The sequence below is a fragment of the Galendromus occidentalis genome, unplaced genomic scaffold (assembly GCF_000255335.2).
Source record: "Galendromus occidentalis unplaced genomic scaffold, Mocc_1.1 scf7180000077460, whole genome shotgun sequence".
In the NCBI taxonomy this organism is placed as follows: Eukaryota; Metazoa; Arthropoda; class Arachnida; order Mesostigmata; family Phytoseiidae; genus Galendromus; species Galendromus occidentalis.
In genome coordinates this window covers 965753-987518 of record NW_003805448.1, presented here as the reverse complement: position 1 = coordinate 987518, position 21766 = coordinate 965753, and the positions used below count along the sequence as shown (strand labels likewise).

The 21766-nt window shown below is 51.1% G+C and overlaps 3 protein-coding genes across 4 annotated transcripts; 1 reads left to right on the top strand and 2 right to left on the bottom strand.

The window, feature by feature from the left end:
- Positions 1–1052: 1052 nt before the first annotated feature.
- Positions 1053–3951, bottom strand: LOC100905775 (uncharacterized). Its single transcript, XM_003744179.1, has 5 exons — positions 3723–3951; positions 3076–3397; positions 1991–2965; positions 1603–1879; positions 1053–1472 (listed from the first exon to the last, which is right to left on the bottom strand). Exons 1-5 carry the CDS (start codon positions 3762–3764, stop codon positions 1352–1354), a joined length of 1737 nt encoding a protein of 578 aa, XP_003744227.1. The 5' UTR covers positions 3765–3951; the 3' UTR covers positions 1053–1351.
- Positions 3952–5377: 1426 nt separating this feature from the next.
- On the top strand, positions 5378–7166 carry LOC100909307 (ubiquitin-associated domain-containing protein 2). The gene is made up of 5 exons (XM_003744119.1): positions 5378–5633; positions 5749–5873; positions 5983–6431; positions 6539–6719; positions 6847–7166. Exons 1-5 carry the CDS (start codon positions 5591–5593, stop codon positions 6952–6954), a joined length of 906 nt encoding a protein of 301 aa, XP_003744167.1. The 5' UTR covers positions 5378–5590; the 3' UTR covers positions 6955–7166.
- A 205-nt stretch (positions 7167–7371) lies between these two features.
- On the bottom strand, positions 7372–17919 carry RpS17 (ribosomal protein S17). Of its 2 annotated transcripts, XM_003744118.1 has the most exons (3): positions 17885–17919; positions 8073–8306; positions 7372–7655 (listed from the first exon to the last, which is right to left on the bottom strand). In XM_003744118.1, exons 2-3 carry the CDS (start codon positions 8225–8227, stop codon positions 7421–7423), a joined length of 390 nt encoding a protein of 129 aa, XP_003744166.1. In that variant the 5' UTR covers positions 8228–8306; positions 17885–17919; the 3' UTR covers positions 7372–7420. The 2 variants fall into 2 exon arrangements, with proteins under 2 accessions (XP_003744166.1, XP_003744165.1); XM_003744117.1 differs by lacking the exon at positions 17885–17919 and having other exon boundaries at positions 8073–8363.
- Between the last annotated feature and the right edge of the window lie 3847 nt (positions 17920–21766).

Here is a 21766-nt window from a genome sequence, read left to right as displayed (position 1 = left end):
ACTGTTAACAAGGGTGCCTGAGGTGCGCGATGCCTCTAAAGCCGAACTCGTGGAGGTCGAACGGACTAGGTTCGTTTATCCGCTGGACATTACAGAACGCACGGAATTCCCGCGGGATGTCAAGCAAGAGGCGGAGATCACCAGAATAGTCGACAACCGAAAGAATCGTTGGAGCCAGGCTGAATTCGTGGATGAATCTTGGCGTCGCGAATGAGCATTTCGGGGCCAGTCTCCTCTATTCCCACCCTCTGCCCGGAATGGGTGTCAAACTCGAGTCAAGTGCAGCTCGGTCCGCACTAGTCCTTGAGCATCCCTGACCTGCTCGACTAGTTGGAGACGGATCTCACGGGAGCAGAGACAACGGCCATCGATGGTGTTCGTTCACGTCATTCTTTGCTTTCTTCTACCGCTGGAGCCCAAGGGATCAATAGCTCAATGGTGGAAACCCGGCTGCAGAGATTCACTCCGGGTGCCCGGAGCATCTTCTCCATGGTCTTTCCAGAGTGCTTATCCGACATCGCTGGTGAAACAAGAGCTCCCTCCAACATCACGAGAGCTCGAAGCCGAGGAGTCCTGGATCTTGACCTAGGAGAAACAATTCGTGTTGGCGGATTCACGACGGGTACGGATGATCGCTTGCGATTCCGGCAACGATTCAACTCTCATCAGCGACATTCCAAACAGCCAAATCGAATTCTGCTCTCTGAGAGCGTGAACGCTCCTACTTCCGAAGAGATTTTCAGCTAAGACTACCACTACATAGCATTTCGAAACGCGACTCCTGTAAGTTCCGGCTCATTCAGTATAAGAAGTTGTTGAGTGGAGATTAAAGAAGTCACTTCGAGGAGAATGAGTCTTTTCGATCCCCAAGGAGCCCCCTTGCGGTATTTCATTTTCGCTTATAAGCTCAAAGCCAGAGAGAAATTTAAGGTCTCGATCTGAGAACTTTCCATTGATCTTGAAGGAGTCCGATCAATTTTTGCGGTCCTCGATATATGGACTCCATAGGATGCCAATTTCGATACCTACAGACGTATAAGGAATCGTAAGCATTAAAAGCTCAACAATACGGACCTTTATTGGCACATGATGAAAAATTGAGTATCCGTAAGAACAACATGGAATGTCGACACTGCAATTTTTACACAGTAGAGGCTCGACGAATGGAAATTCAGACTTTAAATTCGGACTTGAGTTCGAACGACTTCTAAATTCTAGAAACACGATGTGAGCCGAGGGGGGACTGTACTAAATCTCCCGATTCCTCCGCAAAACAAGATTTTTACCGCGAACTGCGGAAGACTAGATAACTTAATTCTTCGTAACGAAAACACCCATTCTAGAGACAGCGTCACGAGTTTGGCTCAACGTTCGCGAGACGCGCCAAGGTTTTTTGTGTCTCCTTATTGCGACATCTGACAATTGCGTCCCGGAACGCTCCCAGCTGTGTGCGACCATGCAATAATATATCACTGAAAAAAAGGCGAGCTCTCAGTCTCGGGCAAGATGAGCGAGATCGAACCACTAATCGACCGCCGCGCCGTGAACGTGACTTCATAGAGGATTAAAACTCATCATGGAAGAGAATTCATCATAGCTCACCTTGTGCGTTCATCTTGGAAGAATTGAACAACTTCCCGAGGAGTTGCGGTGAAAATTTTAGCACACACTTCGCTCAAAACTTTGATAAATCTCTCCGCCACTGTCAGCAAGAGTTCCGAGGAGACGCTGTTGCCGAGCTTGAGCAAACGGGAGTAATCCTCTTCAATCCTCCCGAGAGATTCAGCGAATTCTGCGAGAGTGGTGAGTTTTACTTCAAGACCGGCCTCTGGATTTGCCTTCCAGCAATATTCGACTCCGCACCGGGAAGCCCAAGAACCTGCGAGGAGACGGAAAAGGTTGTGAAGCTTCAGTCGCTCAGGAAAGCGCGTTGCCGCTCCGAATGATCATGCTGATAGAATACACCGCGCACACGAGACATGAAACTCACCGGAAACGCAGTGCAAGAAGTTCCAGACCGTTTCCAACATGTGGTACACCGGAGAGCATCTGATGTCGTCTCCGACGAGTGGCCCGAAGGTCTGCTGAGGTCGCTTCGGTATAACTTCGACTCCTATTGAATATCTAGTCGACATCTCTGCGGTCGTGTCATGCCCCCGGAACATCGGCCCAGCTGAGATCGTCGCCTTGAGTTGCGAAGATCCCTCAGCGCACTCGTCGTCGACATCCATCCCATCGTCCTGGTCGTCAGAATCGACTGCGTCTCCGGTGCTCCCGACTTTAGGGAGTTTCTTTCGTTTGGAGATGTCTTTCTTTATACGGTCACTCTTCCTGCGAGCCTTGTCAGCCTTCGTTACGATGTCTATAACCTGCCTCCTCTGTGCGCCTGACATACTTTCGAAGCGTCTGTTCGTTTTGTGCTCGACAATGCTCGACGAGAGACTTGCTTTCGAGGTGGCTCGCGGATAACTCTTCAATGCGAAGAAAATCCCTTTGCAAACGTTGAGGATTCTTGCGACGGCATCCTTCGACTTCAGGGTCTCCAGAATCGCACAAACATGTCTCAGGAAGCGTTGGACGCTGTCGTGGGTCAGATGACGTCCTCTCTTCCGACTTTCTCTGATCAAGGCTACGGTTCGATCTAGGAGATCCGAATCCCTCACAATCTTCCGCTCTTTGACTCTCTCTACTAGTCTGTAGACGAGTCCATTGTTAACAGAAGTCAGCTGGCTTTCTTCTCCCAGCTGGAACTTCAAGGCGCACATGAGGAGATCCGTGCAGAACGTGAAGAGCTGCTGCGCGTTTTGACAAAGCTCTCTGAGATCCTTGATAATGAAATGATCCATCTCGGGAATCGCATCCCTGAGTTTGCACATGGAGTCCACCGATGACCAACAGGAGAGCCCGTTGGCGCATGACTTCACACTGAGATTATTGTCATTGGTGAGCATCACAGTTTTGAGTCCTGTAACGGAAAAGTTCCGTTTGATACGTCCCGGGAGCCAGCGAGCGTTCGATCGAAGACAACAGCTTGGGACGATACCCACTTGCCGAAGGAGCGTGGATCTGAGTTACCTTTCTCTTTGAGTTTGAGAGCGGCGCCCAAAATGAGATCATCATTTTTAAGTACGACACCACAGGCCTGGGCGACGTCCTTGTGGCCGAGAACGCCCTGAGCAATAACCCGAGGTTGTTTCTGCTTCATGTACCGACATAGAAGTCGGTTGACGGGGGCGGCTGTACTCCCTCTATCCAATTCCGTAAGTACAATGTAGGGTATATACACGGAGTACGGTAGACTCGACTCGATAAGAGCCCGCACCATGGGCAATGATCTTATCAGGACGGACGTGTCTGCTACCAAATATGTATTGACCGGGTCCAGGTCCACGGACATCTGGAATGAATGAAACTCGTCGTATGAGAAATGGTCGAGAGAGATCTACAATTTGCGAAACTCGTGTTCCGGGGAGCGCCAAGCGCCAACTCCATCCAGGGTTCTAGATGTATATTGGAACTCTCCAGATTGACGAAGTTTCAGACAGTTTCACGTCATAACGGTGTGGATCAACTCCGAAAAACTTCACGTAATGGATATGTAGATCTCTACAAAAGTCTCGGAGCCGAACTCAGGAACTCTAGTCCTGAGCTTCTCCGCTTCTCTGCCACGCATGATCGGGGGAGGGAGGGGGCCATAGAGGGTGGGATGAACGGAAATTTACCTCATGCATAGATGACTGAGCTGAAGAGGAATCACTGACCATCTTGACAACCGGCTTCGCACCGTTGAAGAACCGCGGGGGTGGGGGAATTATTATTTAAATACGAAGCGGACGGTGCGGCGTTGATTACAAGGAGACAATCGGCACATTTTCTCGTGGTCCGAACTGCTTTCGATGTGCAGAGAAGTGGCTCCGACTCGGCCTTCGGGGCATCTCCTCCGAGAAGCGCGTTCGAAAGCTTCATAGGATCTCATGCACGTATGCGGTGTCTATGTGGTGTTGACTTCAGCTCAGGTGCGCCACGCGCGAAATTTTGAATTGAACGAGGTCGGTCTCATTCCGAGCAACTGCTTTTCACGTGCCTCCTATCTCCGTGATCGAAAGAATTGACCCCGGTGGGTACGCCGTGACCCGGGGAATGAAGTACCCTCTTGAGCCGTGAGCTGTTCCTTTCGATGATGATGATGATGTTTCGGTTCTCGAAGTGGAATAACCGGGGATCCGATGGCTAAGCCGTCATAGAAGGAGCTTGATACGGTACCCCGAGGGTCTCCAGGCTAATCGTCAAGTTCTCGCGATATGGGTATGGATATGATACCAAAAGATCGACCAAGAACATGGAGGCTGCTCACGCGACGAGCATATCATATGCAGGGCGGGTGTGAGCATGGAATGACCCCCGATTTCGAATGAGGAGCGTTCGGCTAGACATACCTCTTGCATATCCCCTAAGACAACATCTCCTCATACATTCAGATACGGATGTGGAATAAGTCACGACATCCGCCGGGGCAGCCGTAGACAGACTACGTTCGAAAGATCAAGATCGATGGGATTTTGGAAATCGAAGTCGCTCGGCGCCGTGTCCGTTGAGAAATGAACTTTCTAGTCTCCTCGTCGTTCCGAGGTGCATATTACCCACAACTTTTCGGCGCTTCTTTTTCGCTTTCATTCGTCGCAGAGTCTCGAAATCAATTCGTACCCCGAAGATGGGTTCATCCGGTCGATTCCCCAGTTCAGTCCCTTTGAAGGACTGAACTGACGATTCCTTTTTTTCTCTGCTGCTCGACCTGCAGCAGGAAGTATATGCGCTGCGACTACCGGCAAATTCCGACGATTCCTATCATGCTCAATGAGAGCCTTGAGAAGCCGCGGCTGTGTATCTGAGGGCCGTTTCGCGGTCCTGGAACTGTGATTCGGTATCACCGATTCCGAAAATCCAAGACAGCTCAGTCAATCGGAATTAAATTCCCGGGGTCTCTGGCGGCAGCTCGCGGAAGCGATAAACCAGTGTCGCACCGAGACGACGGACTGCGAGCTCGACTTGTTTAGACCATTGGCCGAGTCCGCCTGGAGAAGTCGATGAAGATTTTCGACGTCTTCCTTCCGATCTCCCTCCTCCCCCCCAGATATCTCATTCAGTTCTTGATCCCCTAGGGATCCCTCCATCAGGACGGTCGAGATTGGTACGCCCTCGACATCTCTAAACACTAAGGCTGAACTGACGTCAATGACATCGGGTCAGCCTTTCAGAGCCCGCTGTGTATCTCGCCTGAAAACTTTCTTCAGATGAGAGTCCCGAGCAGCGCCCCGCGGCTTCCATGTGGATAATGATCTCGGAATGGTACACGCCTCATTGAGTGGGAGACCTTTAGCTCTTTTCAGCTGATCAACGCTGATCATAGCGACGTCTAGTCAATTCGTTACCGCTGCGTGTTAATGTTGGTTGATGAGTTTTCGCGGTAGAACTACCAATTGTTCGAGTTCGAGCCGAATGATCACTTGAGCGAGTTCTCCCGGCTCGCGGTCCATGTGGTGGTCGAGGAACAGTCCATGAGAAACGCTACCTGTCTCGCACCGAGGGAACCATGTCGGCGCCCCAGGGTTTTCCGGAGACTGGAACTCTTCTAGGTGAGTTTGTTATAGAATCTTCGTGTCCCGCGAGCCTCTCTACGATCCACCCGGACTTCTGCGAACCAGATCGGTGTCAATAAATCATGACTAAGGAAACATTGAATTCCTTCAGAAAACATACCGATTTCATCAGGACTCGTCGTTTACATCGTCATCATGCGAATTGTGATCCCGCTATTCGGAATCCCAATTGATCCGATCGATTACAATACGGAGAGCATTATCAACGATGGCCAGGTACCGTCTCTAAACCCCAGCATGTAGAGATGCAACTCAATCCTCAGGCAGAGTTCAAGTTTCGATCGCACGTGTCGTTTATTGTGAAATTTGTGGATCATATTTGCAGTTCTGGCGTATCCTGACGTCCAAATTCTTCTTCACCGAGACCAGAGACCTGATAAGCGCTGTCTTCCTACTATTCTATATGCGAGGCGTCGAACGACGTTTTGGCACCGGGAAATTCGTCGAGTTCCTGCTCGGGAATTTTATCATGACCTGCCTTGTCGAACTCTTCATGATCCACCTGCTGAATTACCTTGCGCCCGGCTATCTGCCGTCCTTGATACCTCCCGGACCGTTCTTCGTCTTCTTCCCGATGATCCAGAGATTCGTGACTGAATTCCCCCCGGTTTCGAGATCGTCTTACGGCTCTGATCTGCCACTGATTACCCCGCTGTTCCTTTTGGGCACCGTTGGCATCGATCTGGCGTTCGCGCCGACACCTATCTACTTTCCCATAGGTTGCACCCTGCTCGCTGGGGCTTTGTTGAACGACGATTTCCTATATCTGAAAAGGTGAGTCGCGATGCGATGTCCCGTTTATGTTGTTCGTCGCACGAGAGCTCCAATCAGAGTTGTGGTGGAAAGGAAGATGTCAAACTTAAGGATGCCACCATCCACAGCATGATCCGATTACCGCGAAGTCTTTTCCCGAAAAGACCTTGTGACGTGTCGACTCGGAAAATCGGAGCTACGATCGAGGCTCAACGGAGTATGCACTCGGAGTATCTCGAACAGCAAATGATCTACAATTTCAGCAGCTTCCGAGCACCGCGGAACGTGGTAGTTCCCCCGGAAGAACTGGTGAGGCTGGACGCTTCCAGCAGCTAGTGTCCTAGCCGCGATAATCATTGCGCTCAGCATCAATGCTCCTGCGGACATTTCAGTGAAATCCTGAATGTATTGTGCCTGACCGTACTTTGGTTTCCAGGTTACGCAGCTGACGGAAATGGGATTCAACAGAGAGAATGCAATTCAAGCATTGCAGAGCACGAACAATAATTTACAAATGGCCACCAACATTCTATTGAATCAGTGAAGAAAAGGATGTGAAAATAAGGTTGTCTTTCCGTTAAACGGTGGGGAGGGGAAACTCCCGTGATCGAAGGGAGTCAGCCCATGTCCCAGGATAGTTTCAGCGGATACGAAGTTTTGCAGCAGTCTGTAAATTATGTACATTTTGCCAGTAGCTCGAGCTCATCTCGGGAGCTTGTCTCGGAACTTCTGTTCGAAGCGTCCGAAATTGTGGGCATTGTGAGATTTCGGTGAAATAAACAATTGAGCCACGGATGGAATTTGTCGTGATGCTGGCAGCTGATAGTTCGACGTGAGCAAGAGCTCGGACAATGCCAAAGAGTCGCTAATTGGTCGCTGATCAATGGATTTCTCGACGACCGCCTGGATTCCTCTCGTCTGAACCTTCATGTCCTATATAGGAACGCATGCAAAAGTGACCACAGAAAGATCCCGTCACACATCCGGTCGACTTTTTATTTCTCTGCACATTAGCGACGGTAGCCGTTGTTTTGGACACCGATCGTTTGAAGGCCGGGAATTTCCGCCATGTCGAGAAGTTTCAGCATGTCGACGGTGTCGCTATCAACTTCGAGAGTATCGCGCTCGAGGCATGAGACATCGGGAACGTAGTTGTCTCTGCGCTCCATTTCCTCCTCCTGAAGCTTGATGGAGATGCCCCGAACCGGTCCGCGTTCCAATCGCTTCATCAAATGGGTGACGTAGCTGCAATCAAGAAATCCACAACGTGAGTTCGATGTGAGCTGATGGTTGACCTTGATTCGTCTGATCCTGCACGGCTCCTGATGCGAAACCTTAGAGAGCCTCACGGGGCCGCTCGCGATCAGAAGGCAAGCAAAACCTCCCATAGGACTGGTTCGTGTGCCCTCGGTTTGCTATTGAAGAAGTTATGAATAACTTCCCTCTCGCGCTGATACATTCATGCAGCGAGGCGATGTGGAAATTCTCTATGACAAACCATTCGGCGAGCTTCGCTCCATGAAGTCTCGTCCGTCATACTGCGAGCCGCATGAGCACCACATGGCTGTCGTTGTTTATGTCGTTTAAGCAAGATGAGCTCGCAGTCGAAGCCGAACTTCGCGGGCGATCGCTGTCGCCGTGCGATGTGTGAACTCTACGCACCCAGCAATTTTGTTGCGGAGAGGTTTCGATGGAATTGTCGCGATTTCTTCGCACACCCGCTTGTTGGTGTGGAACTCGAGCGTCAGCTTGGTGTAGTGCTTGTTGATCATCAAACGAGCGGCTTTCTTGACGGTCTTGGTACGCACACGACCCATGACTGGTGAGTTTCAGTCGAAAATCGACTTTATACGGTCTCAAATCGAAGAATTTCAGTATCTCACAGCCAAAACGTGGCTTAGCTGGAGCTCCGGCAAGCGGAAAAAGGCATTTCGAAACCGGAACATTCCCGATGTTTGTTTTGGCGAGCAGGCGAGGCGCGCCGAAATTCGAAATAGGCCTGCGGAGATAGAAGCTTATCCGCAAGGCGCTTAGTGTTCCACATAGACTTGCAAAAAAAAACGTTCTCTTCATGAAAAAACCGCGATTATTGACTGCGGTTATCCCTGCATAGAGTCCCATGTTGGGGAAATATCGCGATGGCGGTCGATAAGCCCAGTTCCACGTGCCGAATTCATCGGGATTATGTTCAATGAAAACCAGCTGTAAGAAAGCTTTTGTTGAAATGTGTGAAACGGCGCGGCGCGGAAGTCCGCAGTCGAGGGCATATGATAAAGGCATCTGGGGCTCGGATGGAAAGGATCCTTTGAGACCATCAGCTCAGCAGATTCTGCACCGATGGAGCGTGCCAGGCTCGAGCGATGACAGTTGAATCTTGAATCTTCAGGCGGATATCACGGAAGTCATCTCTCTAATTTGTCAAAGTAACAGAGGCAAGCGGAGCTGAGAGCCAAGATAGGAATGTGGGGACTCGAGATGATCCAGCGCAGGATATCGATCTCGGAGGCATTTCTCCGGTAGAACTTGAGTTCACGCCGACGGAGGGCCGGAAGATCGCAGAGGCAAAGTACTAGTGGAACGACTCATGCATCAGCAGGAGGGCAATAGGAAGGGAATCCGGGAGCGGATGGGATTTATGCGGGAAGCAGATTAGATCGATGTGCCGGGAGGAAAGCGACCGTTGGTGAATCGGTTCGGAATTCTCTCTCCGCCGCGAGATACCAGATGAAATGGCGGCGTCAATGAAATGGATTTGCCTGAACAGTAGCATTATGAAATGATGATGATCCCAATCGAGCTCCATGGACGGAGGTGATGCCCGTATACGCGATTGCTTGAGGCCCTCACGACATGCATCGCAGCCAGAACTTCGTTCACGGGACAGTGATTTTCGATGCTGCCTGGGACTTTTCATCGGGGCTTTTGCCGCCGTGCGAACTCAAATCAAAGAGTTTCCCGTGAACATTCATCCCTGCTGAAGCATTATGACTTCACGAAACTCTAGTTGGAATCAATACCCCTAACAATTCAAGCCCCTACCGATTTCCACCGGCTCTTAGCATGGGATGTTCGCGATACATGGTATATTCTTGAAACATACCGGGTCATTCGAGAGCAAACACACTGACGGTCAGAATCGCATTGAACTTGCTCGGGCTTGGGGAACATCACTTGCGGATTCGCATGCGGAGGATCGACTCCTCGAGAGGTCAAATCGAGCCAATCCGCCGACAATACCGATATATGTCTATATACCGCTCGCAAAATTGAGACCCTCCCTCTATGCCTTAGCACCCGGTTCCTGCATGGGCAAGCATGTATCAAGGTCCCAATTCTCGGGCAATATTGGCTGCACTTTCCGGAGACGCGGCTCTATCCGATACTGCAGTGGAGGATTCATGGTCGACGCTGACAGCCTTGCGTCTTCCACTACCGGGAAAAGCGTTCGCTTATTTCAGCTAACAATCCGCTTCGAGCGACGGAATATCCGATGAAAATAGCGAAGGCAAGACGGTCCTGCTGGGAGGAATATCTTCTATATACCGCAACCATGCAGGAACGGGACTCACGAAGCCTCGCCGAGGTTGACAGGTACTCGATCTCTGGCTCGACTGTCATGGAGGGAACATTCCGTGATACAACAAACGATATGAGGACCTCAACTCTCTAAGAATTATATCGAGCATAAGTCCGGCGTCAAACAACAATCACCAGGAGATGGTTCTCCGAACGCTAATCGCTCCCCGGCTGTGACTGAATGAATGAAGAAACTCGCGGAGAAATCCGAATCCGCGAAAAATCCGCGACGCGTGAGACTTGGAATAGGATTATGCTGAAAACGGAGGCATATCCATGTCTAAACGAGGGTTCTTCCAGAAATGCCTGGATTCGAAAACTCTACGAGGTTCGGTGATATCCGTGACGACTCTCGGTGGGATCTAGAAATAGTTCGCGCCTCCCCTAGCGCCTCTTTATAGCCATTGCTGGATCTGAACATAAGAAGCTATAACAGCAGTTTTTTGTTCCCATAGAAGCTGAAGGGCTCGAGGCGAGAAAGGCTAGAATTAGAAGCATAACTTATGGCCAATAGTCGGTACCAGCGCCATCGGCACCAGCATCAGCCTGATTAAGCCCGTCTGCCGGCTCGCCTAGATGCCTGCTAGCCTGCCTCCCTGCCCGTTCGCCTGCCAGCGAGCCGGCCCGTCTGCGCAGAATGTGACTCATCCCAGCAAACAAAGCCGAGGCTGAATTCGAAAGCCTGGGAATACTTTTCCCGCCTATCTCACTCTGAGTTTTTGTATCTGCTGCTTCGAGAACATTTTCGCCGCCAATGGAGCCGCGACGCTTGAATCAATATTGTGCTTCGGGGCAGTCTCATAATTCTGCCATTGAAATCATATTCTTCTGTCTATCGATTTCCATGTCCGGGAGCGAGGCAGGCTGGAACGATTGAGCCAAGGTATGTGAACGATGTCCGAGTCGATGGCGGCGAGCCTCACACCGTAGAAATGTCGGTAGCACGATGACTAGCAGATGGCTCATCCATCGATGCTCCTGAGAGAACTTCACGACATCTTCCGATTGTTATTCTCAGTCAGATCCGCGAGCGTTCCGTACCAGATTGAAATCCGGAACGATTCTATAACCTCAGGACATATTTCTACAAGACGCGAGATTTAGAATGTACGGCATTATTTCGCGAGATCCTCCGGATTCTCGCGAAATAATGAGAGTATGCACGCCATAGCTCGTTGGTGAGACATCTAGCCCTCCATGACGGAGTGCCAAGAATTCGAGACAGATCTGCTGAGTGCACTGAAAGAGAAAACTCGTATGATTTATTCAGATGTCAACCACGTGTTCCATCCCTTGGCTCTGCAGCGAGGCCTCGAGGAAATACTGGATTGTCTAGCAATCAACCGGATTTGTGTGGGTCGTTTTGATATTCCCATCTTCAGAAAGGTGGAAAGAGTTTGACGCTCCCCATAATGATACATAGGCATAAGCTGAACCGGATAAGGAGATTCCAGAGCGATGTCTCTGGAAACCTCGGATCCACTGACAAGCCTGCCGCAGTGACGCTGCGAACGTCGCGTCGTAGGCCGAGGCACGAACCCTTTGGCGTTCCGTTCAAAGGCTTCGAGTGAAAATCGTCCCAAATTCCGGAACTCGTCGGCTTGATTTCTTCGTTGCTTATAACAGTTCAAGGGGATCGACCCGATCTGAAAGCGTTCGGAGTATCAGGAACCGCAATCCTCGCTTCGAGCCGCGACACGAGGCTCCTAAAGACTGGCTCGGCGTCCTCCACCCAGTTTCACAGACTACCGGAGCACCTGACCACGGACGTAATCCCAATCGATGAACGAGGAGGGGGTGCTACCTCCGATGAAGAACCTCCACATTACTGGAAACCGACGAGAATGGCCGAAAAACGTTCGAAAGTGAAAGGCGGTCGCGTAGCGGGTCAACTGTGCTCCCGGGAAGCCCGAATGGCAATTCACCCCGTCCGAACCTTTCCGCGGCCGCGGAATCACTGTGCGCCGCCGCCAACGCTCACTGACATCCACATGCGGGAGGAATTTGACACCAACTTCCAGCGGATCACTCGAAGCCGTACGCGGGAGTAAATTCCGTCCAGGAGCATCTCCCCGATCGGGATCTCTCACCCTGGCTGGCGTCGAGACTGGTGGGACTTGTTGGATCCGGGCAAATCGCCAATCCGATTCCCGTCGAAATCCGCGAGCCTGCGGGCTCGGTTCAATTCATCGCTCGAACGTCGACGACCGCACCTGCGATCAGGGCTTGCCGTGATGAACTCTGGGGGAGCGATATAAATTCTCCTCAACATCAAATTCGGATAGAGTCCGATGGCAACACGGACAGCTCGCATCTGCCATCGCAGCGCGAGCCTCGATTACCCCTTCTTCAAGAATATCAATATCACGAGCAAATCATGACTGTCGCCTGAAAACCTTCATCTGATGCAGGCAGACATAAGATTGGCGCGAGGGTATGACTTGTGCAACTTTTCGTCCTTTCCAAACTTTCTGCTCGGCCAGAGATTTAGCTCGAGAAGCATGGACCGTACGTAAGTAGGCTCGCTATGCTCACTTCTCAAGGTTATGGATGTGAACGAGAGTTTTTTTGACCGATTCTCAAGAGAGTCGAGGAGCAGCGACTCTTTTCGCCGCAGTCGAAGACGCTGGATCGCCGCTCGGCGAGCCTACTGACGGCTGTGCTGCCGAGCCGACTGACTGGCTGGCGGTGAGCTAAGTTAATGTTATGCGGAGGAGCGGACTCCGCCCTCCGAGCACCCCAGCGAGTGAAGAGCGAAGTGTTGGGGTCCCTCCGCACTTTGGTCCACCCCACGATGTCTCTCTTCGATATTGGAATCCGCTCCGATTCCTTGGGCTGCCTGCTTACTCTCCGACGATCCGAATACTCTACTGCCGAGATCGCTCGAAATATTTTGAACAGTTTCGTTTGCATCGAAGGCTTTCTTCCCGAGCCCGAAGACTTCTAAACTGCAATGGCCGGTGATGGAACGAACTTTCAAAACTAGAATCCATTGATTTGTGGAATTTCAAATCACACTGGCTCCGTCCTCAGTCTCCGGCTGGGGATCCATCCCGGAAATTTCTGACCGCTCTAGCGTTTCCATGGTATATATCCCCGCGGAGGAGAATCTGAATCTAAGCGATTATCCGAGACGGAGCTTCCCGAGAAAACCCGAAACGCGATATCAATCCTAGGCAAGCACCGTTGCGCTCTCTCAAAAGAGGGAGACTCTGTCAGGTTTGTTTCGAATCCGATCGATTCCTTATTAGAGCGAAGTTTCCTCATTCCCCTCCGGCCCTCCTGGCCCGTCTCCCTCCACTAATTCAGGTTTCCGTAGCATGTACGGTGCACGTGATGGGATTTCCCTATGACTGCTCTATTGCGAGGAATCTGTCGACCACATTCTCGACAGGCACCATGAAGCTGCAGAGGTCTACTTCACGCATGCCATGAAAACGTGACAACGATACATCATGATTGAGGAGCAGCAGGACCGATCGGATGGTCGACTGCATACTGCATACTCACTAACATATTCAGATCGGAACTCGGCGGTCCAGCCATGCCCATCAGAGACTTCGGGAGACCTTCATCGATTGAGTCGGGACGACATTACCGAACGGGTGTTCTGAAACTAGAAAGTTTAAGAATCCCCAGAGCAGGGCTCGCATTATCAGAGGGTTCGCGAAGCGTCCGAGACTCGATCCCATTTATAAGCCATCTCGTTCCGCTATGTCGTCCCTTGAGCCGAGTCAATGACGCTCGCCCACCCTTGATAGGCATTCAGTCAAGAACGTGAGAAATTATTCGAGTTTCCCAGAATGAGGGGAAACATTCAGAACCCAGAGAAGATGGAACAAGCCGCCAGCCGGCCATCAGACGAAAGACCGCCTCTGAAAAAAACGTAATAATTTAGCAAACGGGGGATGTGACAGGGAAGAGAGAGCAGAAAGGAGAGATCCCGCTGGTTTTCTATTAAAATTTATTTTTTGCACTTCGTTCACCTCCCTTGAGACATGAGGCCTCTTATTGTCTCTTCGGGATCGCCGTCGTCGTCTTCTTCACTTGTCATTCTAAATCGTTCATTGGAGGCTTATCCGGGCCTATCAATCTCCCTACAGCGAAGCAATCGGATACCCGTTTCGAACTTTCAGACGACCGACCTCCTGACCAGAGCAACATTTAATCCAAAATCTAAGCAATGCAGATCCGAATGCTATCAAGAAGCTTCCGATGGTCGCGTCGATGGATGTGGAGCATCATTTGAAAGTTACTCTATACAAGTCCAATTATTATTATTATGATAGCGATGGTCAAGCCTTCGAAGTGGATGTGGGCTTCCCAACCGAATCCCAGGGCAAGCCCTAAGTTCAATCGAAACGGCGCCGGCGCTCTCTGCTCTCGAAGATCCGCCTGATCTCCTCAATGGGAGGTGCGCGTTTTCCCGCTGCGAAATGGACCTGGATCTTGAATCGATTCTCTCGCTCCGAGGGAAAGCTCGAGGGTCCGTGTTTTCTTTCACTTCGGGCAGAGTATCTCGAGTGTGTTTACGGGCGGAAACTCAAGTTGACGGGAGAGACGGCAATTTTTTGTACTCAATCGCAGCCTATGCTTCTCATACGTGCGCTCAGAGGGATCGAACAAAGTCGTGAGTGGATCTAAGAAGTCGAAGGCTTGCTCTTCATTTCCCATTGAGAGTTTCACTTTTTCATTCGGTTGGTCACGTAGTATTTACGATGGCGAAGAGAACTCCCTCAAACGCAATCACGGAACCTCTTCATCCAACGGTTGATGTTATTCCGTAACGTTCCACACACTCGGACGCACTAACTTATCTGGCTATCCACCGAACGAGCTCTCCTGTCTTCTGCAACTATCCACCCACACAAGCAGATCCCATTTCCACTTTGTAAACTTTCTACTCCTGTTACTCCGCAACCTCTCGGACGGCGATCGGTCTGGGTGGTCTAAAATAGCTACCGGGCAACCTAATGAGAATTCTTATTCCGGCATTTCTGGCGAAAGAATATCTCCGAACCACAGACTAGTGAATACAAGAAACTCCCTCCCTCACTCGAATCCGATCCGTTGCTCTGCCCATTTCGCATCGGGCTTTGAGAACGGTTCTCTTTATGCCCGCAGATGAGCCCGAAAGTTTCGACGACGCGGAAGCCATCAGCAACGGATTTATTGTCAGGAATATGTACCTAGCTCACTTAAAGCCTACCGGTGCTGTTTGTGGAGTCCAGAACCGTTCACTGAGAGGAGAAGTCTGCTTCAGACCTCGATTCATGCGATTCACAGGAACTTGCGATATTCAAACTGTCTGCTCTTTTCTGGCCTACCCGATAGCAGGCTGCCTATAAATGCTGGATCGGGACTTCGGGGAGTTCGTCCCGAAATGGAGCTTCGAAAAGTGCCGCAATGGCCAGCTTCCGTTCGCTGGAATAAGTGATTACTCGAGAGCCGTAGAGGAAGACTTCGGTGGTCTGCTTATGCGTGCTTCGGGCGGAATGGCCAGCATAAATTCTGCTCGGCGCGCGATTTTCCACATCCAGAGCCTCGAGAGACTTCTAGAGTGTATGTATGTAGAGCCGGTCGCCGGAGCGTTCCCGCAGTTCAATGAAGTAAAAATTGGGGAGTTCTCTGATGAGCGGGAAAACTGATTCTAATCCGAGCTGCCAGAGAAATCAAGGCCGCAGCAACGACTCGATGATGCGCCTATGATTATTGGTGCGGCTGCTGTCTGCGTATCGATAAGGTACGACGGAGCAATCGCCTCTGAGTGTTATCTTGAGCGGAGGGTCGTATCATTGGCTGCGATTTCCAGACTCAGCATGTCGCTGATTTCCTGTCGAGTCTTGTTTGGACTTTGAGGAGGAGCGGGGGCCGACGGCAAGTCTCATTCCTGTTGGCCGCAAAGGCTCTCATATTCTTCGGCTGACTGACCTTTTCCCAGCCCGTCAAGCTCGATATTAGCCTTATACCTCGTCCGACCCTGAAAGGCACGGAAGAATCCCTCAAACGCGATGATCCCGATTTTCATTGCCTATGGGTCACCTGAATCCTTACGAATATCCTGACGGACACCGTGACGAATTTCCTGGCGGATACCCTGACCGGAACCTCGACGGGAACCTCGACGGGTTTGGAGCCTAGCGGGGCCCCGCAGACGGCCTCAGGGATACCTTCCATAGGCCCAAGAAAAATGAACGCTCCGCATCCGGAGTGTTGGCCGTTGTTACGTCACGGGAGTCTACCGCGCTCTCATTAGCGGTCTCCTGGGAATTGCACTGCATATTGGTAGCGAGGTATACATACGGACTCAGGAATTATTCTTTCGTCGAATTGGCGAGGTACGCTCGGGAGATCCTCCGAAAGATCGGTCGGGATGATGGCGATGGAATCGAAGAGCTGCAAAGAGCTGCCAAGAAAACAACTTGCAGCCGTATGCGGCCCGCGGGCGCTCCTCACATGAATCCACTTGAGCAGTTTCAGCGAACTGACTAATAACGAGCAGAATAAGGTGAGTAAGGAGAAGTTTATCCAAAAAGACCCAAACCGAAAAGCCGAATTCAGCAGATGAATCAAGATCGAAAGAAGCCTGTTCACATCTGAGCGCTGTGGACTCTCGCCAGCTTTTTTGTCAGCTTTCAGCCTTCTACACATTTCAACGAGCCGACCGTCGCTGTTTTCTCTCGTTCAAGCTAACACAGCGTAGGCTTTTTTCACAGGTATTTGCTTCGGAGGCTGGCTGGTTGGTCGGTCGGTTGCCGGGTAGGCAGGCAGGCGTCTCTTTCTCTCTTCATTCTGTCGACTTTCTTGACATAAAATATGGCCGAGAAGGAAGGTTGGAATCGCAGCTTGATCTGATTCAGAGGGAGAAGCAGATTGTGCGGGGTAGCATCAGGCTGCAGTCGGCGACAGAGCTCGGACCCGAACGAAACAAAAGTGACCTGGAGCTTGTCGTTCCTGTTCAGGTCTGGCTGTCGAAAGCCGCATCAGGGCGATCTTCTTTCAGCTGCGACAGAAAATCAGCCGGATCCCGAAGAACGAGCGCTCGGAGCCTTCTTCCGATCGGTTTCGCTTCTGAATTTTCAGTGGATTGCGCTGTTCGTCCCCGATCGATGTTGCAACTGCTCGGCAGCGTATGTCTCGCGGTGAACATCAACCCCATCTGCGTCTTGGACATTATACATGTGGCGCGACATAATCGGCTCATTCCACCGAAAGTAGGCAATGGCTCCCTACAGGGCTGTAGATCCATTTACTCGTCCACCCACCAGCCCGGCTCTAGGAGCAAATGCCATTATACCATTAGTTGCAGGACTCTGCCTTCCGTCCCCGGATATTGATTCTCAGAGAGTTCTGGGGGAAGAGCTGCACGTTTTCTCGAATACGGCTGCGAACTTCATTCCCCCTGCTGACGTCGGAACGAGCGTAGAAGAGTCCGAAAAGCTTCCAAAATATTCCGGTTGTTCGAGCGACTCGAAGGAGCACTCAAGAACGGTGCTTTTCGAGCGACCATTCGGAGGCGGGGCCTGCAATTGCAAGATCTCCACAATGCTGGGGGATGGCGCTGCTCCTATAGAGCGAATGGGGGTCGTCGCAGGAGGGTATATTTCCTTTCGATGCTCTGAGGGTGGCGGTATCTATACAACGAATGGCGGGAGATTATGTGTCTGCGTGAGTGAGTCAGCGGTGACGTGGCGCGGGAGGGCAAGCAAATTCAACTTTGTGAGCTCTTAAGCAAACCTCAGCGTTCAGCGTGTTCCTTGTCCGGGCTCACATATGAACGTTCTTCGAAGCCTTCAAGAATCGTCGTTCCGACGGCCATACACTCATTTCCGCCGAGAATCCTTGAGTTCTGTGGCCGGTAGCCGATGGAATCAACAAAAACAACCGTATCGAGCTACCTGAGCCCCGCGCACGGAGCCCTGATTCCACGCTTATACCCCTAGCTGTATTTCCTCCGTGGCTGTCCGATAAAACTCGGGGACACGCTCCTTATCGAGGGATCCTCGATTTCCGATATACCAATATTTTTCATTCTAGAGACAAGACATGAGGAGGGCCCGTCAGGCCTCCTTCGGTGATTATTGCTCCACGACTTATGCATTGTGTCCCACGTCGACCGAAACCTGCCTACGGCAGAAGCATGATATTGAGAATGGATCGAGCTGCGAACGATCTTCTCCGCTCCTTTCCTGGTTCCTGATTTTCGAGAAGCCGAGGAATCGCATGGTGGCACTGTGTCCTGCGGCTCTGTCCCACCGCTCATCGATCAGGCATGAAGAAGGACGGACTCTCCCAGAGACTCATCCAGAATAGACCGATCGAGCTCGTACTAAAAGATTTAGAATCGTAGAACCCCGCTCGAGGGACACCTTAACGTGAATCCCGGAACGGATCGAGACCGGCCGGTACAGCCACCGGCCGAGTACACCGTGTCGCTCCGCATGTGACAATCCGCCCACCATTGTCTGATCGGTGTTTAGCTGATCCGGAATTCGGACATTTCTTCGAATCTGTGAACATCGCTAGGTGACAACATCGGGCGACAAGGCATCGCGGTTTACAACTGCTCGAGAAGCGCCCGCATTTTTAATTGGGATTTTATGGCGATCTCAATCGGAGCTGACCGGGATCTTCGCTTGTTGTCGGAATCCCTATGTACATTCGATTCCGAAACAAACATCGAACTCTGTCGCACACCCGCGTAACGAATTGCTCCAACGATCTGCGGCACGCACAAACAAGCGTGACAATGTTCGTTTTATGATGTCGCTTTACGAAACGTATCTGCGACGCGCTTCCCGTGCTCGTCAGAATCCGCCAATATCTGAGTGTGTGAGAGTCCCGGACTCGAGCGCACTTATTGCTCGTGCTCACTGGGACTAGATTCGATTGTCTTTCGGTCGGAGAGCGAAAACTCCCGTCCCGTCTCAACGTTTTCGAGCCGAGAACATAGTCGGCCGCGAGTTCTGTCTTCTGGCGGCGTGTATGTGCGAGCGGACGGACGAGTGAACGTCTGTGTGACACGTACCAGTCATAGTCGTCGAGAGACGGCAGGAGCCGCGGGTAATAACGTGTTTGATGTCCCATAAATTGCGGACATGGCGCGCCGTCGGTTTGTTGTGCGGTTTTAGCGGCGGAATGGCGACGGCGGCGGCAGCAGCAGCAGCATGGTCTCGTCGTCTTTCTCACCGCCCGCCGATATTATCATTCCATTTCTGCAGCCACTTTTGTTCCACGGCTGTTTTCAGATTGAACGAAACAATTCAAGTCTATTCAGATTCATAGGTGAATCTGGGAACGATCGTGGACGAATGCGACGCCTCCGCAAGCTGAGTTATCGCTGAGAGAGATGACTGGACTATTATAGGGCCTTTCAGAAATACTCGAATTCGTTCACTGAATGACCGATTGGGACATCGAGACGTCATCAGCACCCGAACTCATCGGAAATTCGCTGTTGCGACTCATCATGGCTACGAGTGCCGTCCGGGTGCTCTGGGGGCACGGCGCAGTCACCTTTGCTAGATCGCCCTACTTTCTCGAACTGCGCATGAATATCATCGTCCTTTATCCAAACCTACAGAGGAGCACTCAAGTCGTCGAACTCGTTTGATCGTGATATAAATAACACGAGTGCTGTTCATCACACATCAGGGAACGTGACGCGTACCCAGTTCTGCGTTCCGAGCTAATAAGTTCGACGCTCCTTGCTGATTGAACGTCCTGATTGGGAATCATGCCCGTTGTTATGGCGTTCCAGCCGAATCATGAAACGCGCTCCGAGAAAATTTCTCCGCCTCGAGCCTCCCCATTCGGCTTGGCAAGCCACATGTTGAAACTCGGAACTGATAATCCGGATTCCCAGAGACCAAATACACAGGGAACATCCAGATTCCTCACTGAGGCTGCTTCTCCCTCTGTCTCCCTTTTTCCTCATTTTTGTATGACTTCGCTCGGATACCTGACGAAGTGAAGCAGTCGTAGTTTCCGGCGGGAGGGTGCCCATGAAAAATTCCCCTTCGATGCCTCCGTTTTTGTTGAGCGCGGACGAAATGGTCGCTTGACGTTGACGAGGTGCTTTGATCGAGCTCGAATAGCGTCTAAAAAAGATTTCGTCGTAAAGTGTTCAATAATGGTTATCCGCTGTTCATTTCAACGGTAAGTGGCAGTGTCGGTCGTGACTCGCTCGGCCGGTCGTTTCTCGACGAGAGAAAAGCCACTCGGAGATCACGACTGAGTTCATCAATTCTTAGTGTATCAGATCGGGCGATTCCTCTCGTCTATTCACTCCGGAACAGTGGGAGTTTATTTATATTCATTCCGGCTTCTTGCGGTACTCTACGTATCTCCATTTTTTTTCCGCTCTCCTTTGAGCAGAGTTGTGGTGCGCTAGAGCTGTATGCCGAGAGAGATACTCCATCGGCGACGTGTACAATGTTTGATTGAGCTGGCAGCGTGTTCGGGCATCGGTGTCAATCTCTTTGCGAGCCGACGAGAGCGATCAGATCCACCTATCGAAGGACTGAATATGAAATCTCATCGATCGAGCGGGGGACCTATTTCACTCGAGGCTGACGGTCTCACCGAAAATTCGCCAATATCTAGAACTCAGCCCTCCTGCTCCAATAAAGTGATCTCAGACTGTTTGAACAGAGTCTAGAGCACGTGACGCGCCTTATCTGCATCTTGTGTGGTTCTGGGATCCTTCCGGCGCTTCCTATCAGGCAATCTATGTGGCGACTTCTGCGTCTTACTCTGGAGTATCCACTTGGGCTTTCTGGCCTCGTTGTGTTACTCCAAGAGCGTCCTCGCGAGTGAAACTAGGCGATGGCCGGAAGACTCCTCGTGATAGATCACAGATCCCGGTCGGGTCCTCGACCATGATGAACTAGCATGGAGGGCGCTTCAGGTCCTCACATGCCAGTAGGGCTGTGATGTCATCAAAGTGAAAGGGCTTTACATTCGCTAATAAGTGAGGATGACTAGAGAAACACGCTAATGCTGCCGTAAGAATGCGCCTGAGAAGAATATCTTGAGCTCACTGAGGTGATTGGGCATCGAGTGAAAAAGTTTGAAGTCTCTTCAGAGAAGGAAAGCCGGAGAAATTGCTGCGGTGACAGACATCGCTATTTTGTTCTATTGAGGGATATGAGATAGCTAGACGTGCCTGATTTCGCAGCAATTCCAGAATCCTTGAGCGGGAATCGAGCACTCAAAACAGGAGAGAACTTCCAGGTCAGCTCCCACGTCATATAGTGTGCCTCGGCTCGGAATACTGAGTCCGGAGCGATAAGGCGTCCTGAGCACGGCAAATTCACTGTCAATCTCGATGAGCACAGAGACAAGATGATAGATCGGTAGGATGTCCGTAATTCTATCCAAAATCCGATCACTGATAATATCGACAATGTCGGAAGAGTCGACCCCCACCTGTCCGAAAAGACAGCGACTCTCTGGATGGGAGCATATGAATTCGCGCCAGAGTGCAAAAAATTCGCGGCATTCGACTGAGCTCTTGGAGTCGTGCGCTGACCTTTGTCCTCTCATCGAGTTTGCGGCGAGGATAGATGATTTTCGCTTCCCCGAAGAGAAGTCTAATGGAAGGAAGAACTCTGAGAGAGGGAAAAAATCTGCATATCCTCCGCCAGACATATTAGAAAGTCGGGAGCCATTGGCTCGATCATTTTGAAATTAGCGGTTATTGTCCACGCAAATTTTCCCTGAACGATGCCGCGACTCGAGGATCGTCCCAGGGACATGTCTGACCACCTGACGAACTC

Coding starts and splice junctions, on each gene's coding strand:
- LOC100909307 (XM_003744119.1), top strand. CDS start 5,591: ATGTCGGCGCCCCAGGGTTTTCCGGAGACTGGAACTCTTCTAG. Junction 5,634..5,748: donor GGAGACTGGAACTCTTCTAG/GTGAGTTTGTTA, acceptor GAATTCCTTCAG/AAAACATACCGATTTCATCA. Junction 6,432..6,538: donor GATTTCCTATATCTGAAAAG/GTGAGTCGCGAT, acceptor CACCATCCACAG/CATGATCCGATTACCGCGAA.
- LOC100905775 (XM_003744179.1), bottom strand. CDS start 3,764: ATGGTCAGTGATTCCTCTTCAGCTCAGTCATCTATGCATGAG. Junction 2,966..3,075: donor TCTCAAACTCAAAGAGAAAG/GTAACTCAGATC, acceptor TTTCCGTTACAG/GACTCAAAACTGTGATGCTC. Junction 1,473..1,602: donor TTCCAAGATGAACGCACAAG/GTGAGCTATGAT, acceptor CCTTTTTTTCAG/TGATATATTATTGCATGGTC.
- RpS17 (XM_003744118.1), bottom strand. CDS start 8,227: ATGGGTCGTGTGCGTACCAAGACCGTCAAGAAAGCCGCTCGTTTGATG. Junction 7,656..8,072: donor CTCCGCAACAAAATTGCTGG/GTGCGTAGAGTT, acceptor TCTTGATTGCAG/CTACGTCACCCATTTGATGA.